Source organism: Vulpes lagopus, chromosome 3 (assembly GCF_018345385.1).
Source record: "Vulpes lagopus strain Blue_001 chromosome 3, ASM1834538v1, whole genome shotgun sequence".
NCBI classification, from domain to species: domain Eukaryota; kingdom Metazoa; phylum Chordata; class Mammalia; order Carnivora; family Canidae; genus Vulpes; species Vulpes lagopus.
In genome coordinates, this window is record NC_054826.1 from 58,886,418 (window position 1) to 58,901,802 (window position 15,385).

General features: G+C 46.2%; 2 protein-coding genes across 5 annotated transcripts in view; one reads left to right on the forward strand and one right to left on the reverse strand.

Annotated features, from left to right (window-relative positions):
- Positions 1-643: 643 nt before the first annotated feature.
- Positions 644-10,222, reverse strand: DYDC2 (DPY30 domain containing 2). Its single transcript, XM_041749687.1, is given in 5 exon segments — positions 644-1,135; positions 5,196-5,318; positions 5,673-5,829; positions 6,142-6,480; positions 10,132-10,222. Coding segments are annotated over 4 exon segments (549 nt in total). The 5' UTR covers positions 6,150-6,480; positions 10,132-10,222; the 3' UTR covers positions 644-874.
- Positions 10,223-10,258: 36 nt separating this feature from the next.
- Positions 10,259-15,385, forward strand: part of DYDC1 (DPY30 domain containing 1) — a 38,655-nt gene continuing 33,528 nt past the window's right edge. The window contains exons 1-3 of one of the 4 annotated variants that reach the window (XM_041749686.1): positions 10,259-10,364; positions 13,788-13,943; positions 14,410-14,511. In XM_041749686.1, coding sequence (XP_041605620.1) covers positions 13,797-13,943; positions 14,410-14,511 — 249 coding nt within the window. In that variant the 5' untranslated portion in view covers positions 10,259-10,364; positions 13,788-13,796. Of the gene's footprint in view, positions 10,553-12,550; positions 12,585-13,787; positions 13,944-14,409; positions 14,512-15,385 lie in introns of those variants that run through there. The other 3 variants (XM_041749683.1, XM_041749684.1, XM_041749685.1) reach the window with 3 other exon arrangements.

The window sequence follows — 15,385 nt, forward strand, 5'->3', positions numbered from 1 at the left end:
AAGTAAGGACCTCAGCACCCACCCAGAGCACTTAACCCAAAGACTGAGTGGGTCCAGGCCACTCAGCGTTTCCCAGGTTTGCCCTCTGTGAAAAAGTCCAACTCCATTCTTTTGGTGTCTGACTGCTGACAACTTTTAGACTTCCTGCTCCCTCTTCCCCACCTCTGGGCAAGCTGATAAACTCAGGTGCTCTGATTTTGGCACAGTGGGAGTTCCAAACAAGACAAGCTTCTCCCCAAGGATAAGAACTCTCCTACCTGGGCCCACTCCTGACACCTGTGCAAACCCCAAACCAGTCTCCTTTCTTTGCTACCTCAGGCCATTTTCAAGCCAGCTTGGGAAGCCCATCCTCTTCTTCCCCAAAAGCCTCATCATGGAAGTAATAACCATGTCATACCCTCTTGGTGTGTGGCCACAACACTCTTTGAGCTTTACTGTCATTGGAGCTGTATTAAAATACCTATTGTCAGTAACACAGGGATACTCTAGGACATGTGTAAGCACTCTAGGCCTGACTGGCAAGTTCACCTAAAGTCAAGACATGAATACATGAGATGGATGGGTTTTAACCATCTCAAAAAAAAAAAAAAAAAGAAAAAGAAAAATCAAAGAGGAAAAAGTCTTTTGGTTACTTATTTAAAATCCTCATGAGTTTATTTTATCCTATCAGTAGTTCAAATGTTTACATGATTCAAGTGTTTTCACAGCTACTAGAACAGACCTTCGGCTGGAGAGTCCTGGCATGACACCTCCTTCCACAGCCCTCCAATCTTGGTTTAATCCACATAGTTACCATCTTCAGCGCCTATCTGGCCATTTTCTCAGTTTGCAGCTTTGGGAGAAGCATCATGAGAATCATCCACTTTTTGATAACTTAAGAAAGAAATTTGGAGCCAGGATACATTTGGGGAGCAATTTCATGCTGAAAAGCCTAGTAATTTATTTCTTGCAGAGTTTTGACATTACAGTCAGTCTGGCCAGATGACTCTCGAGGAGGAATCTATTGAGGCATTCCTGGAATCATACTGGAAGTACCTGGCAGAGAGTCCTGTTTCATGGCATCCTTCTCAAGGGGTTTTGTGTTCTCTTGTATGAATGCAGTCTTCTTTGTGGAACTAGCTACAGATATCAGTGGCTAAACAAAACAAAAAAGCAAAAGAGTCATTAGCAGAGACTAAAACACACTCAGCATGCCAAGAACACAACATTGCCATTTTCATGCCCAAGACTAATAACTAAATTGAAACACATCTGCTCTAGCAAAGCATAAAACAAATCAGATAGAATCAAAATGATTCATCAATAATTTTACTGCCTACCAGAACAAAAATCAACACCATTGAAAGGAAACAACATAATCTAGATTCCCTATAGAGTATCATCTACAATGTTCAGCACACAAGTAATAATTACTAGACATACGAACCATATTCTAGAAAAAAAGCATATAATAGAAAGAGACCCCAATGGGACACCTGGGTTGCTCAGTGGTTGAGCATCTGTGTTTGACTCAGGGTGTAATCCTGTTCCAGGGATCCAGTCCTACATCGGGTTCCCTGCATGGTGCCTGCTTCTCCCTCTGCCTGTCTCTGCTTCTCTCTGTGTCTCTCATGAATAAATAAATAAAATCTTAAAAAAAAAAAAAGAAGAAAGAAAGAAAGAAAGAAAGAAAGAAAGAAAGAAAGAAAGCAAAGAGATCCCAATGCCTGGGTGGCTCAACCAATTGAACATCTGCCTTTGGCTCAGGTCATGATTCCAGCATCCTGGGATAAAGCCCCAAGATTGGCTCCCTGCTCAGGGTGAGTCTGCTTCTTCCTCTGTGCCCCCTACTCCCTGCTTGTGCTCTCTCTCTCTCTGCCAAATAAATAAATAAAATCTTAGAAAAAGAAAGAAAGAAAGAAAGAAAGAAAGAAAGAAAGAAAGAAAGAAAGAAGAAAGAAAGAAAGAAAGAAAGAAAGAAAGAAAGAAAGAAAGAAAGAAAGAAAAGAAAGAAAAGAAAGAAAGAAAGAAAGAAAGAAAGAAAGAAAGAAAGAAAGAAACCCCAAAATGATAAAGACCATGGACTTGCAGCCAAGGACTTAAAATGGCTATGAGAAATATTTTCAAAAATGTAAAGGAGAAAAAAATGGGCACAATGAATGAAAACGTAGGGTATATAAGCAAAGAAGATGGAAATTATAAAGGAACCAGATAGAAATTCTAGAATTGAAAAGTATAACATCTGAAACGAAAAAAAAAATCATGGAATCTCTAAATAGTATATTGGGCATTACAGGAGCAAAGGTCAGTAAACTTGAAGACAGATCAACAGATATGATCCAAACTGAAGCACAGAGAAAAAAATAAAATAAATAAATTCAGTCTCAATGAGCTACGAGAGGCTATCACGCAGTCTAGCATCTATGTGATTGCAGCCCCTGGTGAGGGCGGGGTCTATGGAGCTTAAGCTCTCCTGGTCGCCTGTCCCTGCATCTCTGTGGGACACTGCACAGAGGACACTATTTGCCCATGTGACCTATAAGACCCTTCTAACTTCAAAGTGCTATGAGTCTGTGCCGCAAATCTATGTATTGACTCCATAAAAATATATTTATAAAACATTTGTAAGGCTACCTTTTTATAAACAAAGGGATTGTTTTCAAACTTAGAATTATGGCTTACTGACTCAAAACTGCCTTAGCTTAAGAAAGAGAAACCAATACAAGGGTGACTTTCACTAGCTTTTTTTTTAGGCCTGACTCAAACGCTACCTCTTCTAAACATCTCTTCTTGATTCCTATAATTGGATATGATCTCTACCACACACAGGGCTGTTTCTACTGCTCTTTTTGACACACCCACTGGACCAGTAGGGTATTCAAAGACTTTCTAAGGTATATGCAAGCAATGATGGTTTTAAGACATTAAGGGAACTTTTGCAAAGCTTTGAGTATGTGCATAAAAAACCCATGAGCAGGCTTGCTGAAATTTTACGCAACCTATCTTGGGCCTATTTGAGACCAGATTTAATAGCACTAGTGACTCAAAATCTGAAAAAGGTCCAGTGGCAAGGAATAGTTTGCAATTTGCCTTGAGCCAAGGAGAAATGAGACCTTAGAATCTCATTTTATTTGAGGGACTTCCATTTTTTTGCCCACTACCCACCTCTTTCCATTTTTACTATAAGAGTAGCTCTCCCTGGCCAGGTAAGCTTTGTGTTAAGATCCCTATTGGGTCTCCCTGATTCCTTCTAACAAAAGGGCATCAATTTGCACACGAATTCTTTCTTAAAACTGAGAATTTGCTTAGTCCAGGCAGCCTGCAGGCTCTCACTCCCATCATCCCTGACAATTGCCTTTGTCTCACAGTTGGCAGAAGAAGGCATACCTTTTACTCATCTAAATCTTGCAAAGGAATATTGCCACAGGGTGTAAAACTCCTGGATGTAACTCAATGGGAAAACTCAAAACATTAATGTGAGCAAAGTTTTCTTTAATAAAGACTTCATAAAACTAGGGTGGAGTTTTGGGAAGTATTTCCCTGCCTTATATAGAGAGGTATTTCTGGTAACAGGAAAGCGGTGGCCTTAGAAAGGGATGAGAGGGGGCAGCAAGGGGATGACAACTTCTGCTTCATGACCTCGCCCTACTCTCTTCCAGAAACCTTTCAAAGAATGAATTATTCCTTGGGGAGAGTTCCTTTAGTGTCAAACAATACCATGAAACTACCTTTCTTTTGACTTAATTTACCTACCAAACATCCAGACTCAAAAAATAAATCTACGGGGGCGCCCGGGTGGCTCAGTGGTTGAGCATCTGCCTTTGGCTCAGGGCATGACACTGGGGTCCCAGGATCAAGTCCCACGTAGGGCTCCCAGCAGGGATCCTGCTTCTCCCTCTACCTATGTCTCTGCCTCTCTCAATCTGTTTTCCATTAATATATAAATAAGAAAATTTAAAGGATAAATAAATAAATAAAAATAAATCTATGAAGTATGAGGCGAGCTGAGCATAGTGGAATGAGTGTATATAAGCTAAATAGTTACATGTCTCTTCATCAAAGTCACTTTGGAAACTAGCAAAAGCTAGAGAAGTGTACAAAAAGGCACTGAGGATTTCAATGCACAGGATAGCTGTGATAGCTGGAAGGATGTCAGATATCAGGCCCTGTGAGTCAATTCCCTATCCAGGTATCATGCACTTTGTAGAAAGTACAAAATCAGCACAAGGTGTTTTTCAGAAGGTGGTGGTAAAAATCATGGGAGATAAAAGATATGCTTGTCAGAACAATGAACACACAGCAGTTTCCAACTACAAGAAGGTAATACTTTACCACCAGGATTACAGCATCACAGAGAAGGCATCTGCGGCTCGATAAATAAATAGCAGACGGTAACTGAAACACTTAAGTAAGTAGTATATAATAAATAAAATAATATATACTTAAACCATATTTGGTTTCTGAAATACCGAATAACTTTTGAAAAGGGTTCCAAGGGGGCACCTGGGTGGCTCAGTGGTTGAGCATCTCCCTTCAGCTCAGGGCATGATCCCAGGATCCTAAGACCCAGTTGTGTCCACTCCCCCCCGCCCCCCCCATCATGGGGCTCCCCGCAGGGAGCCTGCTTCTCCTTCTGCCTGTGTCTCTGCCTCTCTCTGTGTCTCTCATGAATAAATGAATAGAATCTTTTAAAAAGAAAAGAAAGAGGGCAGCCTGGGTGGCTCAGCGGTTTAGCGCCACCTTCAGCCCAGAGCGTGATCCTGGAGACCTGGGATCGATTCCCACATCGGGCTCCCTGCATGGAGCCTGCTTCTCCCTCTGCCTGTGTCTCTGCCTCTCTCTCTCTCTCTCTCTCTCTGTGTGTGTCTCTCCTGAATAAAGAAATAAAATCTTAAAAAAGAAAAGAAAAGTAAGGGTTCCAAAGATCCTGTAAGGAAATATATTATTTCCAAATGACTTAGATTTTTACAAAAATCCAATTTTTTAAAACCAGTAACATCTAAAGTAGTTCCTGAAATCTAAAATGGATTTGCCTTTCAACCTTTCCTCTTTTCAATCACCAGGATCATCAATACACTTGATAAACATAAGGAGATAGAAGGACGAGCAAGGTGCAGAGCCTCAGTGTACTGTGCGCTGTGGCCTCACTGGCCCTTGGATTTCCCAGTACCCACCACTGGGGTGTTACCTGCCCGCTGCTGGGTTCCTCTTCCCACCTTGTGAGACTTCTCACTCTTCTGTTGAATCTGACACTCCTCTTGCTTCAGCATTTCTGTCATTTCTGTTTCTTTGAGGCTATTACCATATTCTTCCTGCAGCAGGATCTTCGCTTGGCTCTCCTGGGGTGAGGGGAGAGCTGAATCAGGCCAGCCCCTGGGAAGCCTGGACAAATGGGCCTGCCCTCACTGGAACAGACCACAGGCCCGAGCCCTGTGGGCCTCCCGAGTTTGCTCCTGTGACCAGCTTTTGCTGGCTAGTGGCTCCAAACCCACCAATCCCACAACTCCTCTGAGCTGGATTCCTTCCTCACCCCCAGACTCCCTGCACTTCAGGAACATCTGGGCCGAAGGGATCTCACAAGCGGAATAAACCAAGAACCTTTCTGGGCTAGGCCTGGAATCCTGCTTTGGATTTCAAATGACTGTGAGAAAGCTGGAAAGCCCTCCCCAAGACAACTCTGTGCATATACACACCTTCTCTTTTACTTTAGCTATTTTCCTGTAATGATAAAGCCAGTGAGCCAGGTACTCTATAGGGTCACTGGGCCGAACCTTCGCCACATCCGCCAGCGCCCGGCTCAGGCAATTTCCGAAGCACTTCTTCAGGTACTCAGTTTCCATTCTTGTGGGCCTGGGAAACATCATAGCAGAGTCACATTACTTTATACAGCAAATCTGATTTTTAAAATAGACACATTCTAGGCAATTTGGATTCATTTCAGGATAAATATGAGATACTTCGGGATGCCACCCTTCCCCCAAAAAACAACAAATACATACTTGTCAATTACTCTTACTGATTCAAATGGACTTTTTTTTTTTTTTTTTAAGCTCTCCAGCTATCTTGTGTTCTCAGATAATAATAGGTCCTGGGGGCTCATGAGGACTGAGAGGAGCTTGATTTATCAATTGGTGGTTAAGGGTGGCTAAGTTCTCCACTTACCCACACATCTCTACCCTTGAGTAGAGAGGAAATAATTGAGCAGGTGGGAGGTCCCGAGAGGGGCTCTAAGGACCCAGCAAGCTGTGCTATTTTGAGGTTGGAAGCTACAGTCATCTGTGACATAGATAAGATGGGTGCCCAAGCAAGAAACTACAGGAGGTTGAGCTGATGCCCTGGTGTTTACTATTAGCCAGATTTCAGGAGCTGGAGGCCATGTAGCCTGAGTTAGAGCACAGGTTAGGGGTGGCGGTGAAGAGCAGCAGCCTGAACACGCTCCAGGAACAGATGGACCGAATTCCGATCCTGGTGCTTGGTCTCTCTGAGCCTTGGTTTTCTCATCTGTAGAACAAAATAATAAATGTATGTGCCTCATAATTGTGGGGATTAGAAGAGATAACAAATACATGTAAAGCACTTAGCCTGGTACATGGTGTTTAATAAATATTAGCTATTACATTGGAGACTGTGACATAAAATGAACTAACACCCAGCGTGTTTCTGACCAGCTCCATATTTCTGAAGATTATGTACTTTAAGTCCAAAAGAGCTAATAATAAAGTGACTAATGAAGGTTCGATTCCAGTCTTAACATTTTCTGGAGGCGTTTTTCAGTGTAAGGAAGGAAAGATACATAGATATGCATATAGAAAAAGAATACTTCCTAGCTTTTTCCATTGCAAAAGCCTAGAAGTAAAAACATTTAAGTGCAATGAACACGCTGAGCATAGGGAACTTGATCTGAAATAGCCTTTGTCACTTAAGAGCAATCAGGGCTCCTTAGAGAAATGGTGAATTCCAATGTTGGGGCAGGGAAGGCCCAAGAAGCCTGGAGCATTATCTCATCCATGTTAGAAAATAAATGGTTTAAGGACACAGGAGCCAGCTGGAAGAGGGCTGCTATTAGTCCAATCAGGGGCAATTTAGACCATCGAAATAAATAATGACTATAATGGATTATAATGAATTGAGTAAAATTTTAAAATCTGTGAATCAATATAAGAACAGATAGGTGAAAAAAAATAAAAAAAAAAAAAGAACAGATAGGTGAGTGAGAGAAGGGGAGAGGGGAAGTTCTTAAGGTAAAATGTCAACTAATAAACATGAAAGAATCATGGAGTTTTTTTTTTTAAGTCAACATTCTGTAACCATTATAGTATAACTGCATCAAGCCAGAATCATCAGTGAGTCCTAAAAATCAATGAATATTTGATAAAGAATAGGATATTCATATAGTCTCAAAGTTTCTCCCCATAAATTATGTATCGATTTCAAGAGGAAATACAGGAACTTTACAGTGGTGAGACCTGCATAACCTCAGTCAAGCCATCTAAGTAAACATCACTAATCAAGGGACAAAATGACACCCTGTGTCTCCTGATGGGACGCACTTCTTAGCGGGATGAAATATATTTCTGTGGAGTCCTGCCCAAAACGCAAAACTTGAGTCTAATTGAGGAAATAACGAACAAAGCCAAGTTGAGACAGTTAGCTACTGGCCTGTACTCTTAACGAATGTCAAGATCCTGAAAGACAAAGAAAGAGGAGGAACCATTCCAGATCAAAGGAGCCTAAACAGGCCTAAAAATGCATGGAATACATGATTCTGGATTGAGTCTGAACCAGAAAAAAGAATTTTATAAAGTGTTATTGAGGAAACTGAATGTGAATTGTGCATTACATAATAGAAGTGTATCACGTTTGGGCCATCTGGGTGGCTCAGTCGGTTAAGCACCTGACTCCTGATTTCTGTTCAGGTCATGATCTCAGGGTCATGAGATGGAGCTGCCCCCCCCACCCCCAATCAGGCTCTATGCTGAGCATGGAGTCCGCTTAAGATTCTCTCTCTCTTCCTCTGTGCCTCCCCCTGGTGGGCTCACATTCTTCCCCTTGCCCCCAAAATAAGAAGTGTGTCAAGGTTAAATATCCTGATTTTGGTCACTGAAATATGAGTATGTAAGAAAATGTAATTTTTCTTTGGAAATACACAGTGTGGTAGGGCTGAGTAATGGCTCCCCAAAGTGTCTAAATCCTAATACCCGGAACCCATGAAATATGTTACTTTGTATGGCAAAAGGGACTTTGCAGATGTGATGAAGTTAGGGATTTTGATTTGGGAAGATGATACTGGATCATCAGGGAGGGACACTGTAATCCCAAGGTGTCTTTATAATCGGGACACAGTAAGGTCAGACAGGGAACAAGGAGATGTGATGGTGGAAGTTGAGGGAGAAAAGGTGATGTGATCCAGGGTCATGAGCCAAGGATTGTGGGTGGCCTGTGAAGCTGGAAAAGGCAAGGACATGCATGCATCCTCCCCTAGAGCCTGCTGAAAGAACCAGCTCTGCTGACACTTTGGTTTCAGCTCTGTAAGACTTATTCTTGATTCTGGCTTCAAAAAGTACAAGAGAATAAATGTGTTTAAAGCCACTAAGTTTGGGATAACAGTGGAAGGTGGGGATGGGGGTACATGGTGTGCTTCTGTGAACCTGTGGCCCACCTGAACCAGTGCACCGGTATGAACAATCTTCTGCACCCCTTTCACTCAAAGTGTGGTCCCTGATGAGCAGCATCGCATTACCTTGTGGAAATGCACATTCTCAGGTCCCACCCCATACCTCCACAGTCAGAGTCTGCATTTTAACAAAATCCCCACGTGATTCAGTTAAAGATCTACTTTGCCTTTATGGCAGGAGAACCGCCCTTCCCAGGGAGCGGAATCCCCACTCTGCCAAAAGCCTCTCCACTTTCCAGCCCCTGAGCGCCTGCTCTCCTGTGTAGGCCGCAAATCCTTTCTGGAGGAAGCATCTGCTCTAAATTGCACGTTTTCATCCATGGTCTCCATGAAATTTGGAGCCTGACGGTTTGCTAAAACTTGATGCAAAGACAAGAGAGCCAGAATGACAGAGCCACAGCTCAAGGCCAGGAGAGGGAGGGGCCAAAGAGGTGCCTTTTGCAGCCCTCTCTCCACAAACTGAAGGGCACACTTAGCAGAGGAGAGGGGCCTAGTTTTCCTAGAGCTCCTCTGGGAGTCAGTTCACGGCCCTCCCTGTTCACCGCCTAGCAACCCAGGAGGCAGGCTGGGAAGCACAGAGATGGCCTTGACACACCACACTCCCGGGGCTAGGCGCACGGTGGGTGCTCGCAAGTATTTTTTGACTTAATCTGCGAAGGCTCTGGCTTGCTGGCCCGGGCAAGAGCCTCCGCTCCTTCCCAGCTGTCAGCGCCCACTCTGGTACTCCTGGCCTCAACCGCCGTGGGCTGAGGCCGCTCCTGCCCAGCACCGCCCAACACAGATTAATCCAGAACCTGGGAAATGCTAGCAGAGGGTTGTCCACAAAACACTAGGTCAGGGAAGACCTGCTGCGGTGGAGGCGGGGCCTTCCGGAGGCAGGGGCACCTGCGCTGGTCCCGAGAGGGGCCAGGTGGGGTCACCAGCAACCCCAAAGGTGCGGAGCCGGCAGGGGGGCCACCGGACTTTCCCAGCCTGGGTGGGCAGGCGCCCTCTGCGGCCTGTGCCACGACCCCGCCGCCCCCAGCCCTCCCAGTGCACACTGGCCTGCCCGCGGCTGGCTCCGTCCTCCCAGCCTGCAGGTCTCAGGCTCGGCTCCATCCTCCCAGCCTGCAGGTCGCAAGCTCAGCTCCGTCCTCCCTGCCCGCAGGCTCCGTCCTCCCAGCCCTCAGGTCGCAGGCCCGCTCCAGGTCGTAGGCCCCACTCCGTCCTCCCTCCCGCAGGTTGCAGGCTCCATCCTCCCAGCCTGCAGGTCGCAGGCCTCACTCCATCCTCCCTCCTGCAGGTCGTAGGCCCTGCTCCGTCCTCCCAGCCCACAGGTCGTAGGCCCCGCTCCGTCCTCCCTCCCGCAGGTCGCAGGTTCGGTCCTCCCTCCCGCAGGTCGCAGGCCCCGCCACACCCGCGCCCCGTCCTCCCCACCGTCCGCCCGCCCCGCGTGCCCCGGCGCCCCAGCTCTCCCACCCGAGCCCCCGCACCCCTACCGCGTGCAGGGAGCCGCCTGGGTCCGGGGCGCGCGCTCGTTGCCTAGCGACGGGACGCGCCTCGCGGGGCCGGTAGATGCGCGCGTCGGGTGTGCGCATGCCCAGCGCGGCCGCCCAGCGCCCCGCCCCGCGGCCGGTGCTGGGGGTGGGTGGCCCGCGGCAGCCGCGGGTGCGGGCTCGGCCTGGTGAGCGGCGAGGGGCCCCGGCGGCGCCCGGGCTGCCCCGGCTGAGAGGTTAGTGCCGCGCCCTGGCAGCGCCGCCGCCTCCGGGCCCGCCCCGCCCGGTCCTCCCGGGCCACGCAGGGCGGAGGTGGAGGGGACGCGGAAGGCCCGAGACCCCTCTGCAGACCCAGGATGGGGAAACCATGCAGGCGCCCCAGGTCGGAGGGTGCCAGGTAAAGCCCGGCACACGTGAGCTCCAGGTAGACGACGAACGAGCTGGCTTATGCTGCCCTGGGCTAAGCGTTACTCCCTGTTTCTCCAAAATTCATATTGACCCGGGCATCCTATATATATATATTGGATATAATATATATATTGGATATAATATATATATTAGATTTTATTTATTTATTCATGAGATTGACACAGGCAGAGACACAGGCCGAGGGAGAAGTAGGCTCCCGGAGCGACGTCTGATGCGGGACTCGATCCCGGGACCCCGGGGTCACGCCCTGAGCCGAAGGCGGGTGCTCCACCACTGAGCCACCCAGGGGTCCCATCCGTATTATTTTGTGCCGCATCGGGCAACTCCACCCGAACCCCCTCCCCTCCCGCCAGGCTGGGCGCCCCCGCCCCCACACTCCCCACCCCCCCCCACCCCCCCCACCCCCGGGCTTGGGCAAGGGACCTCTTTGTATCTCTTGTTCGGCCTCTCCAGGCTTGAGGGAGCCGTGTCTCTGCGAAAGGCCTTTCTTACCTGGAGCCGAGATGAGATGCCTGTTAGTGTGTCTGAAAAATAACAACCTGTGAGTTGGGTTTTATCACCATTTCGTGGACAGGAAACCAGGGAAGACAAGTAAGGAGCTTCCTGGGCTCTGCTATCCTGTGCCCAGGAGGATTCGGGATCAGATTCTACTCTTAGCCCAGAAGTTTCTCCCTTGGGGACATGGTCCCTTTCCCGCGTATTATCCTTCTGGAACAGCAGCACGAATCTGTTCTTTCTTTTATGTTTCAAGTGACATTGAGACGTCACTGTCGTCATTTTTGTCTTTGTGAGTGTGTCGCGTCGAAGAAGCACAGTGAGGATGCTGCGGCTCACACTCGCTGATACTGTAATTCTTCTCTTCGTGTGGTGAAGACACCAATGCCAGCTTGAAAGGGAATTCGGTTCATTCGTGCCAGCTTGCAGAGCTTAAGTTTTTATGACCACGTTTATGGGCACACATACACACATTCCTTTCCCACTGCTTTCAACAAAAGAGGTGGCTTACTCTATAAACAAGTTCTGCACCTTTTTAATTCACTTCGCACCGTGTCCTAGAGATCACTCCCTATTTTAAAGATCTTCCTCGTGCCTTTTATATAATATATATGCACCATCATCCATCGTGTTGCTGTGTCTCATCAGTCCCTTAATGATGAGCTTTTGGATGAGGCTCCAGTTTGACTGTTCTAAGTAATGGAGCAAAATAACCACATGCACGTATCATCGCTCCATATTTTTGCAAGTTAAGATCCGACAAGTGAGATCAATGGTTTAAAGGGTAAATACTTACGTAATTTTCTAGATACTGCCAAATTCCTGTGCGCAGGGGTTATACCATTTTGTACCCTCACCACCGTCAAATGAGAGAGAGCACTTTGGGGATTGAAGGATGAACCTCAGGAGGTTGTTGTTTCTGAAATTTTATGCAGAACGTTTGGTGCATTTGTCCAGGGACAGGCCTAGACATGCTGGCATTCTGTTCCCTCATGTTCAGCTCATACCTGACCAATGATGCATGTAGTATATATTTATTGAATGATGAAGACATTTCATTAGATTCTTAGAAGTGACTGGTTTCCATAAGGGTAATTTGAAATTTTTTTCAAAGCACCGGAAGTGCTTGCTATATTCTTTCCTCCCTGCCTCCTTCCTTCTTTCCCCTCCTTCCCTCCCTCCTTCCTTCTTTCCTCCCTTCCTTCCTTCCCTCCCTCCTTCCTTCTTTCCCCTCCTTCCTTCTTTCCTTCCTTCCCTCCTTCTCCCCTTCCTTCCTTCCTTCCTTCCTTCCTTCCTTCCTTCCTTCCTTCCCTCCAATCTGGTCTAAGATTATTCCTGTCCACCTTCATAACTGCATAGACTGGGACATTACTGGGAGGATGGAGGAAGTCATTCACGTGCCTCCACGGAGAGCCAGCATGCCTGCTCTGTGATTAAAACACACTCCTTGAGGAGCTGGAGGAGCTTGTCTTCTAGCAGGAGGACAGATGCATGTGTACACACACGATCTTGGCATGCATGACAAGTGCTGTGTGAGTCGCTTGGAGAAGGTGGGGCTTCTTTACGTTGCTTGGGAAAGTCCAGGGAATGAGAGAGGACCAGCATCTTGCAGGCGAGATGTTTCCTCAGCTGGGAGATAGAGAGGAAGCGTTACGCGCAGAAGTCTTGGAGATGGCAGTGTGCAAGGCGTGGCTGTCAGGATGGCAGACCGCTGAGGGTTGTCAGAGCCCAGGATATGCTGGCGGCAGGGGAGAGGTCTGGGGTGAGCCTGAGTAGAAATTGGGGCCAGGGGATCCCTGGGTGGCTCAGCGGTTTAGCACCTGCCTTTGGCCTAGGGTGTGATCCTGGAGTCCCGGGATTGAGTCCCATGTCGGGCTCCTGGCATGAGCCTGCCTCTCCCTCTGCCTGTGTCTCTGCCTCTCTCTCTCTCTCTCTGGGTCTATCATGAATAAATAAATAAAATCTTAAAAAAAAAAAAAGAAATTGGGGCCAAAGCATGAGGAGCTTCATATGCTATTCCTCGAAGGTTGAATTTTTTGTTTACTTTTTTGTCCTTGGAGATTCATGGACTTTTGGGGGTTTTTTTGTTTGTTTTTATTTTTGAGGTGGAGTATTATGATATTATGAGTATTATGATTTTCTAAAACTACCCTCATGGCTTGGGAGGAACATCTCGGTCACAAAGATAATGACACTGGATTCAAGAGTTGGGTACGAATCCCATGTTCACCACATTGACCTACGCCCCTTACGCCTGGGCTTCCTCACCCACACAGTGGGCTGATGACACTGATTTTTGGCCCCTGTTGTGAGGATTGAGTGAGACATGCCCTGCTTGGCACATGGCCGTCTCACAGTCATGACAGTACCCTTTTTTCTGACTTTTTTTTTCATCTTTTTTTGTTTAGTTCCTTTATCATTTATTTCTGCTCTAACCTTTGTTACTTTCTTCCCTTTGCTGGTTGGGGGTTTTGTTTGTTGTTCATTTCTGAATCTCAACCTTGAGATCCTACAGGATTTTAAAAGTGCTTCTTAGTAGTGGTAATTGTGACATCGGTGGAATCTTTTTGGAAATTGTTAGGTGTTTCACCAAGCCAGCTTGCTAGTGTCATCCTTGATGGGAGGTGCCCATGACAGGATGCAGTGCTCTGTTGGCCTCACTGGACTCTGCTTTTAGTGTGACTTGCTGAACATTTCCTGCATTAATGCAAAAACATTTACCTTTTTGAAATCAGGGGGGAGAAATGGAGTCGATATATCTCCAAAAGCACCTTGGGACATGTCTAACTCAAGGTCTTGCAGAAGTGGCAAGAATTCGCCCAGTGGATCCAATAGAATATTTAGCATTGTGGATTTATAAATATAAGGAAAATGTGACCATGGAGCAACTGGTAAGTAGGGATCTTCTTTTAGAAAATTAGAAGAATAAGATAACTGGTCCAGTTTGCTTTTTTAATAAAAAGTTCAATGCTATTTCTATTATAAAAATAGTATGTTTATTATAGAAGAAACTTGGACAATATGAAAAAAACCAGAAAGAATAAAAAATACCCCAGAGAAGATTTCTTTTTAGATTTTTAGGTATTTTCTTCTAGTCTTTTTTCTGTACATTTCCTATGCACTTGTAGATTTTTTTTTACATAATTATGATCATACCCAATGTATAATTGTAATTTTATGCTATTTGTTCAAATAAAACACATATCTCCCCAAATTATTGCACCTTTTCTAAATGGTTGAATAAAATTTGCTTCCCCTTTTCCCTGTCATTGGTGATTAACACTCTTTCAAGATTGTTTTTACAAATTATTCTGGCTCAAATTAGTCATGTGGCAATTGCTTTTAAAACCCTGCTAGAGACAGAAGGAAATGGCCAACTTGGAGCGGGAAAGAGAACTAGCTGAGATTGAGCAGGAGATGATGGAGAGGCTCAAAGCCGAAGAACTCCTGTTTCAGCAGGTGAGACACGCACGGGAGTTTGGGGGACACTGGAGTGAGCTGTGTCAGCCTCAGTGTGGTGCAACCCAAATACTGAAAACCTCCCCATCTCTAATTAGTTAGCAGTGGCTCTCTTCTATCTTCGTGTTCCTGTGTTTCTGTATCTGTGTCTTCTTTGCTGGAGAAGCAGCAGCAGTGGAGTGGGAGGAAAACCCAGGGAGTATGCTCTCATGAAGGTCAAGGGGAGAGACCCAAGGGGTCAGCCACGCCTACTGTTGGTTGAGTGAGAGCAAGACTGCAAAGTGCTCATTCAAGACCATGGTGTGTGTGGGGTGGGGTGTAACAGGGAAGATGGTGAGTTTAGGTGATGCTTTCAAGGGGATTTTTCAGAGAAGGAGTTTGGGGTTTTTTAAGAGCAGAGGGGCAGGAGGGGGTTGATGTTAAGAGGGAGAGGATGGTCTAGGTACAGGTGGGTGTATAGGTTTTATGGCACAAAGTTTAAAACAGTTTCTTCATGACTCTTTCTTCTTTATGAAGTAGGGATGATGATCATCTTACAAGAATGAGGCGATAAAATGGCAGGTGTGGGGAGAGTGGTGATGGTTTTGAAATAGTAGCTTTGTAGAATGGTAGCATTGACTGGGAAACTTAGCATTACCTGGTAGCATTGAGTACCCTGTCAGAGTTAGAAACCAGGCATATATTTTCTTAAAGATTATTTATTTATTTACTCATGAGACACGCAGAGAGAGGCAGAGACACAGGCAGAGGGAGAAGCAGGCTCCCTGCAGGGGAGCCTATTGTGGGACTTGATCCCAGGACCCCGGGATCACGCTCTGAGTCAAAGGCAGATGCTCAACCGCTGAGCCCCCTAGGCGCCCCGAGACCAGGCATT